This window comes from Natrix helvetica, assembly GCF_964273705.1.
Source record: "Natrix helvetica genome assembly, chromosome: 6".
Lineage (NCBI taxonomy): Eukaryota > Metazoa > Chordata > Lepidosauria > Squamata > Natricidae > Natrix > Natrix helvetica.
This window is the reverse complement of record NC_138553.1, coordinates 44,160,046-44,185,087: the sequence shown is the minus strand read 5'-3', so window position 1 is coordinate 44,185,087 and position 25,042 is coordinate 44,160,046. Positions and strand designations below refer to the sequence as shown.

General features: G+C 41.0%; 1 protein-coding gene across 1 annotated transcript in view; it reads left to right on the top strand.

Annotated features, from left to right (window-relative positions):
• ZDHHC17 (zDHHC palmitoyltransferase 17) overlaps positions 1-24,285 on the top strand; it is a 76,706-nt gene extending 52,421 nt beyond the window's left edge. Inside the window, exons 10-17 of the mRNA XM_081958590.1 lie at positions 556-658; positions 1,481-1,603; positions 2,736-2,798; positions 5,722-5,815; positions 18,131-18,214; positions 18,481-18,638; positions 19,913-20,007; positions 21,336-24,285. Of these exons, the coding sequence (XP_081814716.1) occupies positions 556-658; positions 1,481-1,603; positions 2,736-2,798; positions 5,722-5,815; positions 18,131-18,214; positions 18,481-18,638; positions 19,913-20,007; positions 21,336-21,474 (859 nt within the window). The 3' untranslated portion in view covers positions 21,475-24,285. The remainder of the gene's footprint in view (positions 1-555; positions 659-1,480; positions 1,604-2,735; positions 2,799-5,721; positions 5,816-18,130; positions 18,215-18,480; positions 18,639-19,912; positions 20,008-21,335) is intronic.
• The last annotated feature ends 757 nt before the right edge of the window (positions 24,286-25,042 follow it).

Here is a 25,042-nt window from a genome sequence, read left to right as displayed (position 1 = left end):
AAACAGATTCAACTATTTTCCAGCAAGCAAGAATATGGAGCATGTGTCTTCTTGTGCCATATCCGTCATTGTACGTTGGCAATCATGTTGGCGATCCTATTTTTATCAACAGCCGCACAAAAAAGTGCTGCTGAGTTTTGTCCAAACCAATCCCTTAGATTTTGAAGACCTGATGTTCTTCTTCTGCCTGGACCTCATTTGCCTTCAATTTTTCCCTTGAGGATTAAGTGAAGTATGCCGTATTTTTCTGGGTGCCGCATCACATGTCAAAAATATTTGAACTTTTGCTTTTTTAGGTTTTGATAATTTTCCTTGGCTTTGCCAGGCAGCTTATCACCACCTTATTTCTGGTTTTGTCGACCCAGCTTATAAGTAACAGTTGTCTGTAATTCCACATTTCAAATGCTTCTAGACTCTTCAAGTAGCTTTCTGTCAGAGACCAACTTTCTACTCCATAGAGCAGGATAGAAAAGATATATCATCTGACCAGCCTAATTTTCAATCTTAATGTAGCATGTATACTAATCCATTATGTGATATTTCTCTGTCCTACAGATCATTCTTTGATCACTCCATGCATAGTGCTCTGCCTCTTGGAATCTACCTAGCAACAAAATTTTGGATGTATGTGACGTGGTTTTTCTGGTTTTGGAATGATATCCTTTCTCTTGATCTCAGCAATTATGCCAGAAAGACTGTTTAAGTGTGTAGGAGGGAATAGTGCAGATTTTCCTTGATAATACACAACAGAAATAAGAATGGTTTAAAAAAAAACTATAAAATCATTGGTTTAAATTATTCCAGGCACAACACTAGGCAACATTTACCTGGCAAAATGAAATTTGTCCAAAGTGGTTTATAAAATTCTTGGACCTCTCCTTTTAGTATCTTCCTTTTCCTAGATTCCATAGGTTTTCTCCCTTTTTCATTGATTATCACATTTGGTAGAGATTTTTTGGGTAAACTTGAGTAAGAGCTGAAAACAGTAGAGCATTGGCAACCCAATTTTATATGGGAATTTTTTCCAGTTTCCCATCTTCCCTTCTTAGGGAAAGTGATAAAAAGGTGGTGCTTGGCAGGTTCAGAGGGTCCAGATTATCTAGATCAGGAGTCCACAATGCTCGGGTCATGGACTTGTACTGGTGCACAGCCTGTTGGGAACTGGACTGTACAAGTGGCAAGCAAGTGTGTGAAACTTCATTGCATGTGCATGGGAGCTAGGTTATGCACACGAACATCGCCACTGCTGCTGCTGCTCCATGGATCCAGGAAAGTTGGGGACCACTGATCTAGACCTCTTCCAGTCAGGATTCAGGCCTGGTTATGAGACGGTTTCCTGTATCAGGAACACTCTTTGGTATCTACAGTACTGGTAAATTAAATTAATTTAAAAACTTTGCTTTGAAAGACACTGTGATATTTTTAAAATAAAACTTACATTAATTTGAACATATATTTACATTCCTTAATGATTGTACATCTCAGTTTTCTTTTTATCCACCTTCCATTTCTTGCTAATAGTGTTGCACTTTTCTATAATTTTGGAAAGTCCTGGAAATCAGATCCAGGAATGATTAAAGCCACAGAAGAACAAAAGAAAAAGGTAACAAGATTTGTATTTGTTAATAAATAGTGAAATGTAGTTTCTTGATTGTATAGTTCCTTTCTTGATTGAAGGTTCTTTCTTGATTGAATATAGTATAATTTCAGCCTTATATCACAAGTTTGATGTCTTCTCAGTTTCCTCCCATCCCTTGTCTTGGAGATTATGGGCCGAGTTCTTTAACCTTTATCTTTTTGTCTCTAAATGCATTTGTCAGAGAAGCTTTGGTACTTGGTTATTGTCTCTTTCCACATTACAGAAGTCCTTTTATATATAAAGTTAAACAACAGCAATATTAGCAAAGGACACTGAATCAGCTATAATGTTGGCAGAATTGTTATTTAGGGGTTACGTTTCTGGTATTAAATGTATTTTACCTGAATATCTATTCGCTTTCTTGAACATTTTTATAATGCATTGCCATGATTAATAGCAGTGATTGTAGGTTTCCTGTAGGTGATATGTGTTTATTTTTGTTCCTGTCCAGTTTGTCACCTTTTATTTCCTTGTTCTTGTATTTGTTACATTATTCTATTCCTTTTAATGTTGGTTATATGTGAAATTTTCAGAGTTGTTGGGTAGAACACAGAAGTTTAATTATAATAATATTCAATACTAATATAAAAGCTAACAGCAAGTAATAAAAAAAATTGACATTGTTACATTTACAGTTTAAAATCCATAGTGACATCACCCAATATGTTAAAATGAATGGTAAATAACCAATTTTTTTGAGTGTAAAACAACAGTAATGTTGCTCATAATTATGAGACCCACTAAAAAAATTGTGACCTTATGAACCTTAACAATATTGTGTTAATTGAAATTTAAATGTTTAAAAGACTCATAGAATTGCAGACAGTCTTTCTAGTGACTGATACAAAACATATAGAACTGAATAATAACAATCCTTTCATTGGGCTCAATCTAGCAACAAACACAGCTGATTAGAATCAATGTTAACATGCTTTAATAGCTTGGCATCCAAGCAGCAGAAATTACACAATTTGATTTACTTATCTGGTACTCAGATGATCTATATGCTAATATGTCTATTTATAAAAATGTACATAATAGGTATAAAGTCAGTTCTTAAAAGATTTAATATGTTTTTTGTTTTATTTTTCTACAGACAATAGTGGAACTTGCAGAGACAGGAAGCTTGGATCTCAGTATATTCTGCAGTACCTGCTTGGTAATATACTTTTTCCCTAATACATATAGACACAACTTATTTGAATTTAAACAAAACATTTTAATGTTGAATGTTTTAAAAAATGTATACTTTAGGATTGCAAGAGGATATATTCACATAGAATATAAGTCATTTTTTTGTTCATTTAGAATTCAGACATATAAAAACCATAAAGAGCGGTATCAGTATTCTTGTTGATATGAGACTTAAAGTAGGATATCAAGATTCCTCACTGGAGTCTTCATACTGATGAAGCTGCAACATCTGAAAAATAGTTTGGGTGACTCTTGTTAGAAATTTGAATTTAAATATATGTAACATTTTGTAATGAACCATATTAAATTAGCTAGATAAATTCTGGCAGATGGCTCTACCAGAAGTTCAAAGTTTTTCAAGACAAAAAGCTCTATAGAGAAATCCATATGAAACTACAGGATTAGGGTTAGATTTATTTATTTAGCTTTGAATACTTTTCTTAGTCACTAGGATTGGAACTAGGATGAAAAAATAATATAAGCAATATTTAAAAAGAGATTGATTTTTCACCTTTTCTAGATTGTCAGGCTAGAATGGGCAGAATCATGCTTGGTAAAGTGATCTCAGAAATTTCTGTGCCATTCCATATAGGGTTTTATAGATACTAACTAGCATTTCAAATAAAATTTTGTACTGGCTTGTGTAGCCAGTGGAACAGCCTAAGGATATGTGTAATTCTCACATAGCAAGTTTCCCCAGCTAATAAGCTGCTTTCTCAGCACCAGTTCAGAACTAGCACCATTGAATGCCTTGCAGTAATGCATTCAAGCAATAATCTGGGACTGAGACACCATTGCAAGAGCATCCCATTTAAGGTTGGTCCCTCGGGCCATAGCTTCCATTTTTGCAAGAACCATAAGTCAGAAGGATTCTGATCACAAAGCAGCTCTTTCACGGAAACTGTCCCATCGGGAGCAAACACATGGCTATTATTGTTGGATGTTTGATAGCACTCAGTCATGGTTCCCACTTTAACAACAGATGGGGGCTGTGGCCATGAGGATCTTTGTACCATTTCATTTCATGCTCGATTTGTGGCTTTTCCTGGATCTGGAGGATTTCTCAGTCATTCATGCCCTTGCCACCAATTTATTGCACGTGCAATGTGTTGTACATAGGGCTGCCTGCTATATGGTCTAACATGCAGCAGGTGGATAGTTATAGGTGCATCAAGATTTGCCCATGCAGTAATGCTACAATTAGAGCTACACTGGCTACCAGCTAGCTTCTGGGTACATTTCAAGTGCTCTTTGCCACTACCTGGCACAGAACCTTGGTATCACTGAAACTGCCTTCTCCAAGTTGAATTGAACTGCCCAATAAGATTTAGGAGAGAAGACTTGACTTGTTCAGGATTCTATCACTGAGAGATCCCATTTTAGGGATTCCCGATTCAAGTCTTATTGATAGCTCCTATCATTTGAAATAGCTCGTCCTCAAATATCTGAATCATCTTTTTGTTGAAAAGCCAAAGCAAAAACAAAACATGGCTCTTACGAAATGCATACTCTGAATGGTGGCACGTTGAACTCAATGGTTATAATTGTATTTTTGTTTTTAATTTTATGGTATTGCTGCAAACCACTCAGTGTCCCTTGAAATGGAGTAGCATATAAATTGTAATAAATATTCAGTTCAATTCAGTTACTGTTGCAGACTTTCCTGTTACTTTTGTGGATAATTTAACATTTTTAGTCCACCTGTTAAATTATTGGCCTCATTCTACTTCCATATTGTCAATGTAACTACAATACCTTTATGATTACGTATAGCATATTTCATATTGGGTCTCAGATAATGGTTAGACTGCATCATACATTTTCTGTCTTAAGCCTGCTTCTTTCATTTTTCCTTTAGATCAAGGGAACTTTCAGACTATTACAAGGGTTCGTTGATATGTAGATATTCCCTTTCTGCAGCTTATTTTCTCTCCTAATGTTCAGTATGCATAGTCTAAATGTGAACTATTAACCATGAACTATGAATATATTTCTATCAGCAAATACAGATGAAGTTTACAGCTTTATTATAGTTCAGTAAATCATATGCACTATGCTTTTTGTGTGGAGTTTAGTTATGCAGCATATGAGTTTAAGATTAATCTGAACCATCAACTAAAGCAGAAAAAGCACAATCATGATGTATCAGATTTGGATGCTTTTTGAGTGATTGAGTATATAGGACTATTGCAGAAACTCCTACAATTTCTGCAAAATATACTTCTATTTAGGAACTAAAAAGTAAGTATGGCACTGCAGGTGGAAGAATGTTAATCTTGACAGTTTTGAGACACTTTATATAATTTTTAGTTTAAGAAATTAAGGCTTAATTTTGTACTTCCTACAATAATATTTTACTTCATTCGTATGTATGATATAAATTTGTTTTGAGGAAATATGCTCATGCGTAATATTGAAAATATTGAATTTTTTTCCCTTGTAGCTTAACATTTATTATTCATGGGCAATTAGTTGATCTTTAGGTAACAATAAATTTTCTTAAGATTTCATTATTAATTAGTAAAATAGATTATTATTAAAGTTGTCTTTTTTCCACAAGCCTGTCACAACATTGGGCTTCTGTTTTTTACAGCTTAAAGAAAGAACTAGTGAAGAGGGACAGAAGTCCAGTTTATGTTTGTCTATTTCTTATCCAGATATCAGTTTCAAATTATCTTTATTCTTTTAAAGAAACTTTAAAAAGAAACTCTGATTTAAATTAATATTCTCATTATCTTTATCTCTGTCTCATACATAGCTACATAGCGAAATAGGCTTAAAATCTAAAAATCAAATCTACAATTCTTGGTAACCCTGCATATTTAAAACTTCATATATATTTGTGAAGCTTTTCTTATATACTATGCATATTAAAATCTGTCAAACAGATACGGAAGCCAGTGAGATCCAAACATTGTGGTGTATGCAATCGATGTATAGCGAAGTTTGATCATCACTGTCCATGGGTGGGTAACTGTGTAGGTAAGTATTGTTTAGAGCTACTGACCGGTGTGTTTATTTTATCAAATATGCTTTTTATTTTAAACAAACATTGTACTTCAGTTTTTATATACCTAGCAATGCATTTTTAATTCTAGACAAATAAGTGAGCATAGCCAATCTGATGCCTGTGCATTTGGTATATATATATATATAAGTCCAGAATGTTCCATTTCAACTCCAGGTCATGCTAATCTGGCTGTACCAGGTATGATCCAATAATTTTCAAGACTGCTTTCTTTCAACAGAAACCAGGAGTCTAGGAGGACAACCAAGTCCCATACCTGCTTTTTTTGAGAGGAGGAGATAATACAATCCATCCATAGTATAATTATTGGACCTGCAGTGCATGTTCATGGATAAACAACAAGTCCATCCTAGAAACATTCACCTCAAGAAGACTATTGTACCTCCCTACAATAGCTTGATCTATGTTCTCCAGAACATTTTATCCCTGAAATGGAACATTTTGCATATATCTACCATGTAGACTCTGTCAGACTTAATGTGAATAAGCAATAAAATGGATGTGCAGCTATTTTGCACCTATTTCCATTATTGAAATAATGTAGAAAAATATATAAGAAAATATTTATGGGAATGATGTACCACAGACATTTATATACTATTCCAAAAATGTATTTTTAGCTGTTGTAGAAAATCACTTATACATGTAAATCATTCCACTTTTTAAATTATTTCTGTTTATGAGAGTCTTGGAAAACAGTTGTATCATCTTCAGATTACTCAAAAAGTTTGGCAAGCATTTTTGTTCATAATACACTCATTTCCTTAAAAAGTAGTCATGTAATACCGTGTTTCCCCGAAAATACAACCTGTCCTGAAACTAAAACCTTGCGACATTTTTCGCCTGCGCAAAAATATAAGCCCACCCTCGAAAATAAACCTTCTGGACAATCCCCCCCCCTCCGACCAGGCAGAGCACCGCTCGCTGACCTAGCGGTATCCCGAAGGCACCAAGCCACGGGAATGAGGTGGGGGCAAAGGCGCTTGCGTTGCTTGGTGCTTTCGGGGTACCGCTAGGTCAGTCAGCGGCGCTGTGCCCAGCTGAAGAGGGGGAGGGGTTGCTGGGCAGCTGCTCTCTTGCGAGCAGGCTCCCGAAGAGCCGGGCACAGCCTCAGGGTCGAATGGCTGTGTTGCGCTGTCGCAGCAGCAACGCAGCAGCCATGAGGTGACCAAGCTTATGAGCAGCCGCCCGGCAACCCCCCTTTCCAGCCGTGTATAGTGCCGCTGACCAACCTAGCAGTACCCGGAAGGCACCAAGCAACGCGAGCGCCTGTTCGCCGCCCTCCGCCTCCCGCGGCTCGGTGCCTTCGGAATGCCCCTAGGTGAGTGAATGGGGCTCTGCATGGCTGGAGAGGGGAGTTTTGCAGCGGCTTTTCCGCTCCCCGCTCGCGCGAAGGGCATCTACGCTGCTGGCGCCGTCCGCCGCTTGGGGTTTTTTTCAAAGCACGGAGGATGGATGCCGCTCTGGAAGTACGCTCTATGGTTGTACAATCTGCAGCCCACAACCATAGAGGGTACTTCCAGAGCGGCATCCATCCTCCGTGCTTTGAAAAAAAAAACCAAGCGGCGGACGGCGCCAGCAGCGCAGATGCCCTTCGCGCGAGCGGGGAGAGGAAAAGCCGCTGCAAAACTCCCCTCTCCAGCCATGCAGAGCCCCATTCACTCACCTAGGGGCATTCCGAAGGCACCGAGCCGCGGGAGGCGGAGGGCGGCGAACAGGCGCTCGCGTTGATTGGTGCCTTCCGGGTACTGCTAGGTCGGCCAGCGGCACTATACACGGCTGGAAAGGGGGGTTGCCGGGCGGCTGCTCATAAGCTTGGTCACCTCATGGCTGCTGCATTGCTGCTGCGACAGCGCAACACAGCCATTCGACCCTGAGGCTATGCCCGGCTCTTCGGGAACCCAGTCACAAGGGAGCAGCCGCCCGGCAACCCAAAAATAATAAGCCCTCCCCTTTAATAAGCCCAAGGCCATATTTCGTGGGTCAAAAAAATATAAGCCCCTGGCGTATTTTCGGGGAAACACGGTACATGACAGTTGGACAAGATTATGAATAATCCTCAATTTACAGCCATTTGTTTAGTGCCCATTCAAAGTTACAATGCACTGAAAAAAGGGATGTATGACAATTTTTCACACTAATGACTGTTGCAAAATCCCTGTGGTCACATGATCCAAATTCAGATGTTTGACAACTGGTTCATATTTTTGACAGTTGCAATGTCCTGAGGTCACATGATCACTTTTGCATTCTTCTGATGAGTAAAGTTTATGAGAAAGCCAGATTCACTTTACAACCATACTACTAACTTAACAGCTGCAGTGATTCACTTAACAACTATGTCAAAAAGGTCATAAAATGAGACAAATTTTACTTAACAGTCTTGCTTAGCAACAGAAATGTTGGGCTTAATTGTGATTGTAAGTCAAGGACTATCTGTACTTCAGGAATAGTTAGAGGCCACAATTCTTTCTGTTCTAAGTTCAGGGATGCTATAAAAGTAATACATAACTCTACATCGATTTCTCCTTTTCTAGAGAGCAGTTATGATGATGTGCTAGATTAATGTTGCAAAATATTAGAGGGGTAAATTTGAGCCATTAATAAATACAGCCATACCGTATTCTGAATATTAATGTAGATAGAAGCTGATTGTAAAATCTTAAAAGTGTCAATTTTGTAAACTTAGAAATAGTTAACCTCCAGTTTTTATCTGATATGAAAATGAAGTATGAATTTGGTGGAAACTTAAAGTGAAACATTTGAGAAAAACAACAAAATCCACTAATTATCTGCTAAATAGTTAGAGTAGAGTTAGATTTGGGGCAAGAAAAATATAATCTGTAAACAGTATGTTTTCTAAAATACTGGTAACTTAAAATATAATCTTAGGAATCAGCATGTCTCTAACAGTTAGGAAGGATCCATCTGTTCTCCTAGGTGCTGCTTGGAGTGTCCAAGCATGGGTTAACTTCAGCTTGCTGCCCAAGGACTGAGTTCAAAGTTTGTGTAGCCACCCCTCTTGCTCCCCTCAGAGGCTCAGTTTAAAAAACTCAGTTGCCCTAAAAGGATGTATCTTGGGGAGATCCAGTCCTTGTGAACTGAACTCTCCAATTCAGTGCAATGTAGCCTTTGTTATTTTTGTACATAGTTTAGTTAGGTTTCTTTAGCTCTTAATTGTTTCCTCTTAACTGTCAGAAGTGTGGATTGCCTGGCTTGAATTCTTTTTTTTTTTAAACAAAATTTTATTGATTTTTAGGGAATAAAAAGGGAAGGGGTAATGGAAAAGGTTACAAATTTTGGCAGTTGCAGTGTGCGGCAGGTGTTCCCTCCCCCCATACTCATAGTATACATTTAGACAAAATTCAATACAAAATAGCAATATTTAGTCAGCATATAAATTCAGGTAATAATTTCAATCACTTTATATCAAGCAGATTTTCTTGCTCATTTCTGTGATCTGAGTTTTCTTGGTATTGCCCCTTCTCCCCCCGCTGGCAGAGCTCCGGCCCCTCCCATGTCCTGTATGTCTAGTGCAAGATCATCTGGTTTATCTAGGAGTGCTTTATTTTTTTCCATAAAGGCCTGTGCCTCTATGATTGTGTTAATTCTAATTCTTGTATCCTCCCAGAATATTAGCATACCTTCAGGCATCAGCCATCTGAACCACACCCCCTTCTGGTAAAGTTTCTTCGCTAGTTGCGAATAGTTTTTCCTTTTCTCCCTCACTTTCTTGGGGATCTGTTTCAGAATGGTTATTTCCCTATCTTGGTATTTCAGAACTTGCCCCCTTTGTGCACTCAGGATTTCATCTCTTGTGGTCTTTCTAAGAAATTTAATGTGTACCTCCCTGGGTACATTGTGTGTTCTAGCATATGCAGAATTTACTCTATAAACCAGATCTAGTTCCCACCCCATCTGTTGCTTCTCTTTGTGAATGTATTCAGCTAAAATGCTTGTCATAATGTCCCTTATATCTTCATCATCTGTCTCAACCACATTTTGAAATCTAAGGTAAAAGGACATTCTTTCAAATTCTATTTTCATCTGTTGGATCTCAAGCTCTTTGTTCCCCTTTTGCACCCCTTCCATCCCCCCCCCTCATCTCAGCCGTCCCCCCCTCCAAAAGATCCAGTCTCTGTGAGTTTTTACTGGTCTGGTCCTGGTTCTCTTTAAGTTCTTCTTTCATCTCTTTTAATTGCCTTTTTATCTCCTCTTGTCCCTCTAGGATTTGTTGAAACATTTGTTGAAAATCAGTCTCAGTAGTTTTAGGCTGCATCAAAGATGTTATCATTGGTTGTGTACTGGGACTAGATGTTGTAGATGTCGGGGCAGAGGCAGCAAAGCCGGGCTTCCCAGGTGGTGGTGTTTTACGTGACATTTTATGAACAATAAAGAGTTCAGAGTCAATACAGAGAAAGATCAGTCAGAGGGGTAGAACCGCCAAGAGAGTTCAGGAGACTAAAGGTCCAGGCAGAAGGAGATTTTTCTGGTCACACTTTCTGGCAATGGAGTAATAAGTCTTTCACTCCAGGGAATCCAAAAAATCCAAATCAACAAGAGATTTGTCTGAGTAGCACGGAGACAAAGACCGGAAGCCTGAAGTTCTAAAGACAACGGAAGTGTGCCATCTTGCCCTGCCAGCTTCGGGGTTAGGAGGCATAATAAAAAGTTTTCAAAGTTTCCAAAGTTTTCAGATCATCATTTCATTTATAGGGTTACAGTCCGAAATTCACCTTTGCTATGAGCGTGGCGTCATTAGTTGGCTCTCCCCCTGCCTCCTCCCCTAGGGCTGAGAGCGAAAAGAGTTTACAGCCGCCTGTCCGAGGGGGGGGAAATCCCCCTCCCTCCAGCCACGCTTCTCCAAACCAAGTTGAAAGAGAGTTTTAATTAGCTGGCAATTTCTTTACAAGCAGGCAAAGGGAATGGAGAGAAGTTTCCACCGCACCGCAGCCGCGTCCTTCTGATCGCTCATTCTTCCAGCTGCCTCCTCACGAAGACGCCGGAGCGCCTCCCCATCATGCTTCCTGATGCCTAGGGCGATGCGGGGGGGGGCCCTGGCTGCCGCCGACTCAGGGGATCCCTCGCGGTGCCGCCCCTTCGGCAGGAGCATCTAGGGGGCGTCCTGTGCCCCCCAAGGGGTGAGGGGCCCACCAGGAGAGCGCGGGGCGAGCAGAGCCTGCCCGTCGCGATCAGCAGCGGAAACGGAAGTGCCTGGCTTGAATTCTGACGCGCGGAACAGGCTGCCTGGAGTGTGGGTGGCTTCCGCGCTGCCGCAATTGCAGCTACATGGTGGGAGGGCTCCTTAGCGGCTGCTGACTAGCCTCGGGGGCAGGTAGACAGCTAGAAACCCCCTAAAACACTGTCGGAGGACTTTTTGATAGCCGGAGGCTCTCCTGAGCCTTCGAAAAGCCGACAGCTTCCTCGGTGCCGCTCCAGGCATGAGGCGGCCATTTTGGACAGGAAAAAAGTTTGCATGCTTTATTCTGAGCCGTTTCAAGCCGCTGATGCCTGTTCCTTTGAAGATCGCCGCCGGGAGGGGCTCTAATTATTTGGCCTTGCTCCAGGTCTCCAGACAGGCCTCCCCCTCCCTAGGACTTCCAAATGGGTGACTGCAGGGATTTTGGCTATTGCTTGGCCATCCCCTGATATTCAATCTAGCATGGATCTGCGAGCGCCTTGGGCACATTCTGATCGGCGCCATTTTGTCCTTGTCTTTATCTCTTGGGGCATTGACTGTTTCTCAGGACATTTAGCTCCCATTTTCTCTGTCACCTGGGACATTGACTGTTTTCTGAGGCCATTCAGTTCCCATATTCTGTCCTGAAGTCTTGTTTCTTCTGCTCAACAAGCCAGTTCTACCTCAGTGCCTGATACCATGGCTAACACCACGGAGGCCGATTCCAACTCCCAGGTGGGACCGACCACCAGTAAGCGCATCAGGCTCAACCCTGCTACTAAGGGTGAGGGGGCTGGGGGCCCATCCAAGGAGAAGCAGCCCAAGCCCAAGAAGGTGTCCAGGTCTGCAGAGAAGATGGCTGAGAGACGCCAAAGGGTCCCTGAAAAGCAATTCCAAAGAGCTCAATCGGCCCAGAGACCTGTAAGGGATCCCTCTCCACCCATGGAGGAGATTGCAGGCCCTTCCCTTCCCACTCCCCAGCGGGATAGGTCCCCATCCCTGGCAGGGGAAGACGACTTTGGGTTTTCGCCCAATCCCTCTAGAGCATCTCTTGGGTCTCCCTGCACTTCTCTGGCTGAGGAGTCCATTAATGAGGCCTGCTCCATTATGGAGGAGGAATCCTTGCCTCCATCTGGGGCTGGTCCAAACCCACCTAGGGATCAAGAGCCTCAGCTGTCCAGGGAAATGCAGGAGGTAGTTGCTCTTGTGATTTCCCAGGGGATTGTGGATGGCATCCAGCAGTTAGGCATCAAATTGCCCATTTAGACCAATAATCCCAGCAGGGCGCGCGCTGCTGGGCCTAAGAATCCACCGGCCACAGCCTCCTCCCGGGCCCCTTCGGGGGTGAGCGAAGTGTCCGAGGCGGAGGAAGGGGAGCAGGACGCTCCTGATCTCTCAGAGGATGAAAATCCTCTCCCTGATACGCCCACCTTCTCAGGTTTATTCAAGCCCTTTATGTTTAGGGCTATCTTCACCAAGGCCAGGGCTTCCGCCCCCCCCAAATGGGGCTACCAACTCAGACAGACAAGCCTTCCACTGACCAGGGCAATAAGGATACTATTGGGCCCCAGGATCCTGGTGCAGGGCTCTTCAAGGAGGCCACTCCCCTCTCAGGATCTGGTCCCAGCCCTCCAACTGTTCCTGGATGTTATCCAGCGCCAATGGGCCCAACCGGGTTAGATGGCTAGTCCCAGTGGGGTAGATAAGAAGCTGTATACCATGGAGAGTAGCTTTGAGGATCTCTTAAAACTTCCTCAGGTGGATGATCCCATTGTAGCATTAACTTCTAATTCAGTGCTTCCAGCAGGTCTGCTGGAAGGCTTAAAGGCTGAGGACAAGCGGGCAGAAAGGGCCTCTCATAAAACTCACCTGGTCACTGCATGGGCCGTGAGAGCATCTTTTTCTTCTTCTTACTTTAGCAGGGTTCTGGCTCCGCAAACTGCTGTCCATGCTACCGGCGGGGGACACCAGAGCACGCCAGGATGTGAATAAAATCATAGCGGATGTCGAGTACTCTGCCGACACGTCGGTCAATGTCACAAAATTTTCTTCTGGAGCCCTCGCCTCCAATGTCACCTTGCGCCGTCTGCTGTGGCTTTGCCACTGGCAGGCAGACATCAAGGCAAAGTGGAAGCTCGCCTCCGCTCCCTTTAAAGGGAGAAAGCTTTTCGGGGAGGTCTTGGATTCGGTCCTCATTGAATCCAAGGATAAATGTAAGATCCTGCCAGCGGTCACCAAAAAACCAGACTGCAAGGGTCAGTCCTTTTTCCCTAGGCAGCCCTTTCGGAACGCAGATCCCCCCAGCCTCCTCTGGGGAATTCAATCGGTCATACGCCCCCTCTCAGGATCAGGCACAAGACAGGTCATCTTTCAGGGACAAGAATAGGCAACAGGGTAACCGCAAGTCTTTCCGAGTGGGGTATTCCAACCATTCCTTTCAGAAGTCAAAGTGACCATCAACTGTCATCTTCCATTGGCGGACGTCTCCAGCTTTATGCCTTTCAGTGGGAGGAGACTACGACGGACGCTTGGATTCTGAATACAGTCCGTCACGGCTTGACCCTGGACTTCCTCTCGATCCCTCCATGGACCTTTGTCCGTTGCCCCATTCCCAAATCTGTCCACAAGTGCCAGCTAATGCAGGCGGAGATAGGACATTTGCTGGAGATAGCAGCCATCGAGAAGGTTCCCAGGGGTCAGGAGGGCAAGGGATTCTACTTGATCCTCTTCCTGGTCCCAAAGTCCTCAGGGGTGGAGGGTAAGGGCAATACTGGTCCTCAAGAAACTCAACATCCATCTAGTGTACAAGCGCTTCAAGATGCAGTCACTTCAAACCATACTGGGTTGCATCAGTCAGGACGACTTCCTAACTTCCATCGACTTGAAGGAGGCATAACTGCATGTTCCCATCCATCCAGCGCATCGCACGTTCCTGAGGTTCCAGTTTGCCAACCAGCACTATTAATACAAGGCCCTTCCCTTCAGCCTCTCGTCGGCCCCAAGGACATTTACCAAGCTCCTGGACGCCATCACAGCGTATCTCCAATCTCTCCCGGTGCACCTCGAATGCTACCTGGACGACATTCTCATTCACTTGTTGTCCAGGGGGCAGGCCCAGAGAGATCTTGATGTCACCATCCACGTTCTCCATGCCATGGGTTCTCCATCAATCTTGACAAGAGCCACCGGACTCCAGAATTCAGAATCCAGCATCTCGGCACGGTGATCGACTCCAGGAGCTGCAAGGTTTTTCTCACACTGGAGCGAGTGGAGAGCATCAGATCTCTGGTGAGACGCATCCAAACGACCGGGTTAGCGTCCATCGTCTCTCTCTCTCCCAGTTGTTGGGAAAACTAATCTCATGCATCGCAGTGGTTCCTTGGGCATGCACGGGAGCTCCAATGGTTCCTCCTACCGATCCAGAGACGGAAAGCCAGCAACTCCAGGAGAACGGTTCGCCTCCCTCCAAAGGTACTTCGGTCCCTAAAATGGTGGCAGTCGGAGGCCCTGCTAAGGGGATCCTCCTTCAAGGAGCTGGAGCGCCTGGTCATAACAATGGACGCCAGCCTATACAGTTGGGGCGCTTATCTCCAGACTCACGTAATACAGGGCAAATGGTTGCAGGCGGAGCTCGCCCACAACATAAATTGGCTGGAGCTCCGGGCCGCCAGACTTGTTCTGCGTCATTTTCACCATCACATCAGGGGCCACGATGTCCTAATACTTACCAACAACATTGCCAGAAAGGCATATATAAACCACCAGGGCGGCATTCAATCACAAGCCCTGATGACAGAGGCGGAAACACTGGGCCGATGGGTAGAGTGTCACCTGACATCATTGCGGGTGGACCACATCTCGGGGGAGGACAACGTGGCTGTGGACTGGCTGAGCAGGATTATCATCAAGAACTCGGAATGGCGGCTCCATTCATTGCTATTCCGTCAACTGTCACAGAGGTTCGGCCTTCCGAGGATCGACCTGTTCGTCACCCCGGCCAACACGCATCTCCCCCGGTTCTTCACCAGGTTTCAGTGTCCCCGGCGTGGAAGGTATAGACGCTCTACAATGTTGCTGGCCTCCTGGCCTCCTTTATGCATTTCCTCCTCTTCCTTTGATACCCCTGCTGATCAGGAAGATTTTGTCGGAAGGAGTGGAAGTGTTGCTCGTAGCACCATACTGGCTGAGGAGGTCCTGGTTCGCCGACCTAGTCAGCCTTTTGGTGACCAAGCGCTGGCGCATACTTCAGGAGCTGCTCTCCGTCAGCCAAGGGCCATTCAACATCCGGACCCTCAGTGGCTGCAACTAGCCGTTTGGCACTTGAGAGGGACCTCCTGAGGCTAAGCAGATTTTCAGACAAGGTCATCCATACCGTCCAGGCGCCCCGCCACAATCAGAATTTATGAAGCAACTTGATCTGCCTTTTCGACTTGCAATGTTCCCTCTAATTTTTTTTCAATGTGAACAGAAAAGTATAGTGTTTGAGCGGCACATTTTCATGCCTGAGCACCTGAATTTTTTTCACAGATGTCACCTAAGATAACAACGAAATCAGTATTATTTGAAACTCAAAGTTATGTTTCTTCAAGGTACCCGCTTAATTAAAAGTGTTATATAATATCAGTATCACTTAACAACGCTCCTGCTTAGCAACCAAAATGTTGGCTCAGGAACTCTGGCATTTGAGGCACGCAAGTCTTAAAGCTGTCAAGTTACAAGACCCTTGCACCCCTAACACTTTAGGGAAAAAAAACAGGGGTCTTCAAATCTGACAGCTTTAAGACTTGTGGACTTCAACTCCCAGAATTCCTCCTCCAGTCATGTTGGCTCAGGAACTCTGGCATTGAAGTGTGCAAATCTTAAAGCTGTCAAGTTACAAGACCCTTGCACCCCTAACACTTTAGGGGAAAAAAACGCAGGGGTTTTCAAACCTGACAGCTTTAAGACTTGTGGACTTCAACTCCCAGAATTCCTCCTCCAGTCATGTTGCAACGACGTCATCTGCGTGGATCTGCTCCATCTTCGGTTTTTTTCACCGGGGGCAGGGCTGCCGCTGAAGATGCCGACGAGCCCCCGCGGCCACCAGAATAACTGCTGCCACCTCCTTCTCCTCCTCCTCCAACAGCAGCACCACATTTGCTGCCCGGCGCTGCGGCTGAGGTGAAGCCGGCAAAGTTCCCGCTGGCGCCTCCCCCTCCACTCGGAGCACCTGAGCTGGGCTCCACGTTACCCCTGCCCCCTCCTCCTCCTCTCCCGGTGCTTTTGAGAAGCCATGAGGTCTTTTTTTCCCCTGCTCTCACCCCCCCCCCGCCGCCTTCCTACTGGCTCCTGCAGCCTCATGGCTCCTCAAAAGCATGGTGGAGGAGGAGGGGGCAGGGGTGACGCGGGGCTCAGCTCAGGTGCTCCGAGCGGAGCGGGAGGCGCCGTTGCCACGCGCAGGGATGCCGGCTGGAGCTTTGGCAGCTTCACCTCAGCCGCAGTGCCGGGCAGCAAATCCAGCAATGCTGTTAGAGGAGGAGGAGGTGGCAGCAGTTATTCCGGTGGCGGCGGGGGCTTTGGGGCTTCACAACTATCCTCAGTCGTGCTCATCAAGACAAGTCTGGAGAGGTCCTTTTCGGGCGGCCAGTTCTAGCTGCCTGCAAAGAACCTCCCCAGCTTCCGGAGCCTGTGGCAATAGAAATCACTGCGCGGCAGTTGAAAACTGCTGCACGGTGTTTTCTTGCCACGTGCGCGGCCACACAGCCGCACACCTTAGAGGGAACATTGTCGACTTAGTGCCAGTCTCATCACATTGTCGCCACTTCCGCAACTTCTGGATTTTCTCCAGGAGGGCTTGGACAAGGGTCTCGCGCCCAACACTCTCCATTGGCAGACGGCAGCCTTGGCCACCATTCGGTTCACGGACTCATCTCTGCCTCTTGGTAGACATCCTCAGGTTCGTAGTTTCCTCAAGGGGGCTGCCAACCTCACCCCTCCTACAATTCACTGATACCTGACCTGGGATTTGTCCGTCGTCCTACAGACTCTGAACGCAGCTCCATTCGAATCGCTTCGATCCATTGGTTTGCGTCACCTGTCTCTCATAACGGCCTTTCTTATAGCGGTCACCTCAGCCCGGAGGATTTCCGATCTAGCCGCTCTTTCAGTCAGAGAGGACCTTTGCATTGTGCATCCGGACAGGGTCGTTCTCAGACTGGACCCAGCGTTTGTGCCGAAAGTCAACAATGTCTTCCACAAGACACAAGAGGTGATACTCCCTGATTTTTGTCCACGATGCAGATATCCGAGGGAGCAGGGTTGGACACTCCAAGCAGCACCTAGGAGAATGACCATTGGCTTACCTAAATGGTCGTTCTCTAGGTGCTGCGGGAGTGTCCAACCCTGTTCTGGGGTCGCCTGCGGGTGCGTGTGTTACCAACCTTGAGGACATGAAACATTCATGGATTTTCTCCTTTTGGGACTTATTCTTCGTTTTTTAAACTGAGCCTCTGAGGGGAGCAAGAGGGGTGGCTACACAAACTTTGAGCTCAGTCCTTGGGCAGCAAGCTGAAGTTAACCCATGCTTGGACACTCCCGCAGCACCTAGAGAATGACCATTCAGGTAAGCCAACGGTCATTCAGTTTTCCAGGAGAAAATCCTGAGGCTATACAAGACTTGAGAAATAGTCTTTATCAGCAGCTGAAACATCTTGAATGAAGTTCCTGTGTAGGATTATTCTCATAGATAGAGTCAAAATGTAGAGTACAACCCACAATTTTAAAGTTTGCATTCAAATAATTTCCAGTACTTATTTTTGTATTATGTTGTCATCTTAGGAGATAATTAAAAGCCATTGGACAAAACATCTGGCTTTATATTTCATGTTTATGTTCATTAGTATTTTTATTACTTTTAGTACATCCATCTTCATTGGTTCCTTGAGAGACTTGTGATTTATTTTCAAAGTGCACCTGATGAGGTGTATTTTCCAGTTGAAACACAATTATTTTAAATATTATAGCAGAAAAATTAGGCATGCACATTATCTTCGTTGTACTGTTAATGTAGTGTAAAACAATGTTTTATTGCAATACTTTGTTTTTTCCTCAGGAGCAGGCAATCACCGTTATTTCATGGGATATTTATTCTTTTTACTCTTCATGATTTGCTGGATGATTTATGGCTGTATCTCTTGTAAGTTTCGTTTGTTTCACATATGTCTAATTGCCTAGCTTTTTCAATGTATCTGATCTGTGCTCTGCATCAGTTTCGTAAGTTTTTATTCATATTGATTAATCTGTTTTATCTGATTTTTTTTATCGCTAAATACTTTCATTTTGAAACTGTTTTCATACAGTTTACTCTTGGAGCAAAAAAAATATCCATTTAAATGCTGTAAGGAAAATAGTATGAAGCTATTTTGTAAAATTCTGATATATATACATATATATTTATTTCAGACTGGGGAATCCACTGTCACACAAGTTATACAACAGATGGATTTTGGACGTACATTACACAAATTGCCACTTGTTCACCTTGGATGTTCTGGATGTTTATGAACAGTGTGTTTCACTTCATGTGGGTTGCTGTACTACTAATGTGTCAAATGTATCAGGTAAGAAAAAACAACTTACTAGATATATAGAGGAATCTTCTATGGAATATATGCACTGTATCTCAGCATAGAAAATAAGTTAATGCCTGGGGAAATGATAGGCAGACAGATAGACATTCTTTCCTATCTATTTTTCTGTTCAATATAAATTACCAAATTTTAAATGAGTTGATTTCACAAGTTTGGATGACGCCAAATTTGACACTATTTCTGTAGGATGTGGTTAGTTTGGTAGATCAAATAATGAGAGACAAATTATGATTTTCAATCTGTTCTCATGGACCTTTTGTTATAAACTATCCTAAGTGGAAGAGACAAGTAAAAGGCTAAAGAAGACTTAAAGAAGTACATACTGGATGCAACTGTTTTATTTGTGAAAGATAATGCCAGTAAAATTTTGCTCCCAAAATGTCTGAGAACATGAACTGAAACAAGGATCCTAAAACGCAGGTCTGGAATCTGCTCTTGGAAGTATCCCTTTTTTGTAAGAGTCATTAATTTGGTCAAGCTCTGTCTGAGTAATATTTTAGTAGTTGATTTCTGAATTTGGGGGTTTGTTCGTGTGTGTGTGTGTGTGTGTGTGTGTGTGTGTATTGCTGATCCTTGAAAGTTCAGCTGAATGTTTAAAAAAAACCTGGCGTTTTTGTTTGTACGATTTCATTTTAAGTAGTATTTTAATTTATTCTTCTTCTTAATTGCCACTTACATTTAGTAAAAAGCAAAATACAGCTAGATGAAGAGATTTTTTTTAATGAAAAGGGAATAATTTAATGCTAAATAAATGTTATCACAACCCCACAGATATTAGGACTGGACAATGTTTTGCGTGCCATTAAGAGTTGATTTGGGAAATGGGTGAGTTAGTAACTGCCTATAAAAGACTGCCTATTCCTGAAAGGAGACATGGTTGTTTTATGAGTCACTGGTACAGTGGATTGGGTTCACACTAGGTTTGGAAACTCCTTTGTCTAATCAAATGCAAAGTATTATACTGTCTTATTAGTTATCTCTTTTACAAAGGAAAGTATTGACTCAGATGTTGGCTTGGTGTTTAACTTGGTTCAGAATAGCTATTAGGGTACCTATAATACAGTGAAAATATATTTTATGTGTGAAAACATTCTTTTAATATATATAAATGGAAAAGATAGCACATTTTCATTATCATATGTAACTGTATCTTTAAATGAATATTGATTCTGGTTTTTGTTGCTTGATGTTTCTATAATTTCAATGCTTCTAAGTATTAATTGGCTATTTTTATTTTTTTCTAGATTTCTTGTTTAGGTATTACTACAAATGAAAGAATGAATGCCAGACGATATAAGCACTTTAAAGTAACAACAACATCTATTGAAAGTCCATTTAAGTAAGTATAAGCAACATGTGTTTAAATGCATGTTTATTTAAATGTTTATATGATACTTAAGATGAAACAGATTAGATATGACTGACAGTTAACTGGTCAGTTTATGTAGATTTTTTAATTATATTTTTAACTTTTCAGTCAAATGTAATAAATTAGTACTTCAGCAGGTTTATGTGATGATGGTATGGAATTTTACCATGGAAGAAAAAATAGCTGAGTAGTCAAAAAATAGTTCATGGATTAAGTATCCATTTTTACTAGATACTCTTCCATTCAAATTGACAAGCAACTTGTGATTGAATTTCAGCTTGTTAAAAATAAATTTGCTCAAATTATAATCTTAATAATAACAAACTTTGGATCCAACTGGGGTTGTAAATAGAACAGTCGGAATAATTCATTGAAAAGCTTCATTCACTATCACAGCAGGAATGTCTTCTGGATATGCCCTTTCTTGAAGCAGTCTAGCTGCCTTGTAGCATAGCGTACATACAGAGGAATGCTTCATTGTGAATGAAAGAAAACACCTCACTGGTGAGGTGCACTGGTCCAGTATATAATACTAAACTGCCTTTATGTGGCACACAGCAGTTCTAAATTAGTTCTTTATGACCCACGATAGTCCTGTTTTTTTAAATATTCCCTTGAATTCCTCAAACTTTGTCTAGTTTCAGTTCACTGTATCTTGTCCTGAATGCTTTGAAATTCAAATTTTGCCTACAATAAGGTCAAAATAACAGTAACCTGATTCCATAAAAAATTAATAGTCTGATGGATGATCCGAAAAATATTACTTGTAAAATATATTAATTATCACCTATGAATCTACTCAATTTTTCAACTGTTCCTTTCCAATAAAATTCCAGAAAAGATTACATTACATTTGATATTTTTCCTTAATTCTCTTTTCATTCTCCCAGTCTTCATATAGCACTCCATTTTTACTACTACCGGCTATTCTGGGCTTCTTTCTCAGAGCTGCTGTCATTTTTGTAATTTGGGTTTCATCGCTAATGCTAAATGCTTTATTACTGCCTGGATATAGTATCAGTCCTTTTTGAAACCCAGAATAATGGATTATAGTAGCATATTCCCATTATAAGGCTGAGAAAAGGCAGATGTATGTAAGACTTCAAATAAGTTGTTTGAATCTGGTGTTCAATTAATAACTTATAAATGTAGCAGTTCAGCAATAATAAATATTGTCAGTACCAACCAGCACAATAATTACTGTGGAAATCATCCATGTTGTTATCAGGGGTAACTTTGTATTTGTTATTTGCAATATTAAGTACTAGATCTCTTTTTGTTTTTTCTTCTCTTTTTAGCCATGGATGTATAAGAAATATTATAGACTTCTTTGAATTCAGATGCTGCGGTTTATTTCGTCCTGTTATTGTGGATTGGACACGGCAATATACAATAGAATATGACCAAACCTCTGGAACTGGCTACCAGCTGGTTTAACTCCCACTTCCAATCTGTGAGCATATCAAATCTGAGTGGTGCCTGGAAGTTTGTTTCTTTTGAATCCACGTCACTTGAACAGTAGCATGTTATGAATAGAGCTAACAGTGAAAATCTAATGGTACCTTCTTTGCATCTGTTTTATTAACAGACATTTTAAAAAGGACAGAATAAACTGCAAATCCTGACAATGAGGAAGAAGAAGGGAATTTTAACTGTTCTTACTACAGGAATAACTCAGAAAGACATATTCACACAATTATATTTTAGTTTCACAATGAAGCATGAATTGTTAAAAATACAAACAGAATAAAGTCATGCTGTGCTGAAGATTCAATATTTATTTCATAATTTGAACAATTTCATTTGAAGTTAAATTTTATGAAGCTAACAGATCTTGAGATCATTGTATTATATTTACTGCAATGGAATTTTATATAGATTTGCTGTAGTATTATGTGCATTGAAAAATGTACATTAAATACTGTAATGAATTATGTAGTTTTGTTGGGTCTACCATAAATTGTGAAGTTGAGGATGTTCATCACAAAACTCTTACCTAAATGTAATGGTAATTATTATCAGTTGTTAGGGCTGATTTATTTCTGATACAATAAATTACTTATAATAAATCTTATATGAAATTGTATATCCTGGCAGAAAAAATCAAGATAGAGGAAATCAACTTTTCTGCCTAATACAAAACACCACTTAAGTGCATGATGATACTTTCTAAAATTAGACTACAAAATAAAATATGATCTGCAAAAATTGAAGAAAAATGTAATATATGCTGTTAGTACAACTTTGTTTCATAAGTAATGTGAGACATTGTGCATGATATATTCTACTGTCATTAGAGAATTGGTAAATAAAATGTTATATGGGAGCCAAAAAAAATCAAAGGTTAAATTCTTAGTAATTAGGATATGATAGTTATTATATTGGATGCAGTTCCAAGAAATATAGCTAGATTAAAATAATGTTTTAAAAGATAAAATAAATTTAAGCTAAATTTATTTCTTTGTAGCACATGTCAGTTAACAATGATATTACAGGTGTCATGAGTTATATGGTATGTTGGTAAGTAGAAAAATAAATAAACTTAGTTTCAAATTATGAAATTTGAAAGGCAAGGAGTGGTGTAAAGTCACATTCCAGAAGCATTTTTTTTGTTGAATGTGATGCACTGATTTTCAGTTACAGCATTTTTATATATTCCTTGTGAATTTTTCACTGCTTCCTTAAATATTGTTTACAGAGAGACTTGAAATATGTTTAGGTTCTCTTTAAGTGCTGTAGCAGTATAGTGGTTCAAGAATCCTGTGAGGAAGATCTAGGGAAGGGATCTTTAATACAGAAGTAGAGACCAGTGTAAAGAATGTGTATCTGTATATAAATAATTTATCAACTAGTTTTTTGTAAGTGTGTGTGTATGTATATGTGTGTATGTTAGTATATTTAAAAGCTGCTCATTTCATTTTATTCAACAACAAATGTAGGATAATATCTAATGGGCTTTTTAGTAATGATCAATATTGCTATTAATAGGCACTATACCCTGCAACTTCACTGCATGTTTGATGCTTGGCAAAACTAGCATTTCCTGTAATATTGAGATTACAGGTATTAAAGCAATCCAGTGGTATTCCCACCCCTTGCCTTAGAAAGAGGAGCAGTGAAACTGTAAATAGTTGATGTTCAGTATTTGCAAGTATGCTTCCCCCCCCCCCCCTTTCAGGGTGTTTCTTTGATTGCCAGGTGTCCATAGTTTGCAAGTACCAGATATCAAGATTTACAGAAATGCAACCTTAGTATAATTTGGATATTTTAATATTGGGAAACTTCAACTAATCTATAATACACTATGGTTGAGGTTATGAAAATGAAATTATGTGCAGGGAGATAAAAGACCTATGCCAGTTTGAAAGATACATTTTAGAAAAATACTAAGAATATACTATTCTTGCATCATTCCTTCTAACTTTTAATGTTAAAGCTGAAAAGATTAGCCAGCACTTCGTTTCATATTTTAATACCACAATCTTGAGTAGGTTTGAGAAGCCCTATTTATTTTCTCCTTTAATAATCATATTTTCTCCTTTAATAATCATGTTTAGAATCTTAATACCCTTGATTCTGTTTTGGGAAAAATGTATTTTCACATAAACAATTGCTTTTGAAAGGCCTCAGAAGATCAATATATTTGTAGCTCTTCTGCTATATCTAAAAATATATACCATATAGCGTCCTTGTCCAAATAATTGTGTCCCTCATACAATAAAAAGTAAATCTTACTTAAGTGGGGGGAAAGTATAAATTTTGTTTTTGTACTCTGCATAATTGTCAGAGAAAAAGTAGTGGAAGATAAAAGTTCAATATTTGAGGCACCTAGAATTATTCTGTTGCCAGAAATTTTGAAATTCATAGTCTGGGGAAAGAGGGAAATATATAGAATATTTTTTCTGCTTGTTGAATGTATTGCAGCACACTAGAGCACCCTAAAGGTCTCTGTGAACCCAATTAAAAAGATTAGAAATTTGACATTCATTGATATACTAAGGATTAACATGTGACCTAGAAAAATGATACATATATTATGCAGGTTTTAAGTTTTCCAGTGCACAACTTTCCCCCCTGATTTTCTTTTCAACAATTAACATGCATTAAAAGTGCATCACTGTTTTAAATTGAGTATTTTGTTTTTCTAATTTATTTATAACTGTGCCAAGTATTATTTTATTGTTATGACTGATGTATTACATTGTGAACAAAATCTGTAAAAGGTTTAATAAAATAGTTCTCCTTCCATGAAGTTGTCATTTTTGTAAGTTATTAATCAAATAAGCATTTGTCTCCTAGATGCTATTGCTTGTCTTAGCTTTTGCCCTTGCTTTGCTTACTCTTTTTAGTTAGAGATGGAGTCTGATTGAACTCAAATTAAGAGGTACTTGTTTCTCCTCAGTAGTTAGGTTTCTGTCAGCTTGACAAATGGCCTGAGCTCTTTGAATGTTTCCTGATTACCGTATATTTTGGAGTATAAGACACACTTTTTTCCCTCAAAAAAGAGGCTGAAAATCTAGGTGCGTCTTATACACTGAATACAGCATTTTTTGCCTCCCTTCACCAAAATGGCCATGCATAGCTTTTCGAAGGCTTTCAGAGAGCTCCTGGGGGCTGGGAGAGCAGAAATGAGCAAAAAGCGGCCTTTTTTTGCCCCACTCCCCAGCAACACTCTACAAGCTTCCTAAAGGCTATCCATGCCCCTTTTTTGACACAAAATTGGCCCATTTTCTGCTCATTTTTGCCTCCCCCCCCCAGGAGCACTCTACAAGCCTCCTAAGGGCTATTCATGCCTTTTTTGAAAAAAAAATGGGCCCATTTTCGTGAAAAACAGGCCATTTTTGGAAGGTTTGCAGAGTGCAAAAACTTTTTTAAAAAGTTTTCCTCTTCAAAATCTTGTTTTGTCTTATGCTCTGGTGCATCTTATACTCCGAAAAACACAGTAAGTAAAAAGAATGTATTTATTTTGTTAATGTTTTTAGCAAATAGGCAAGAAAGAGAATGA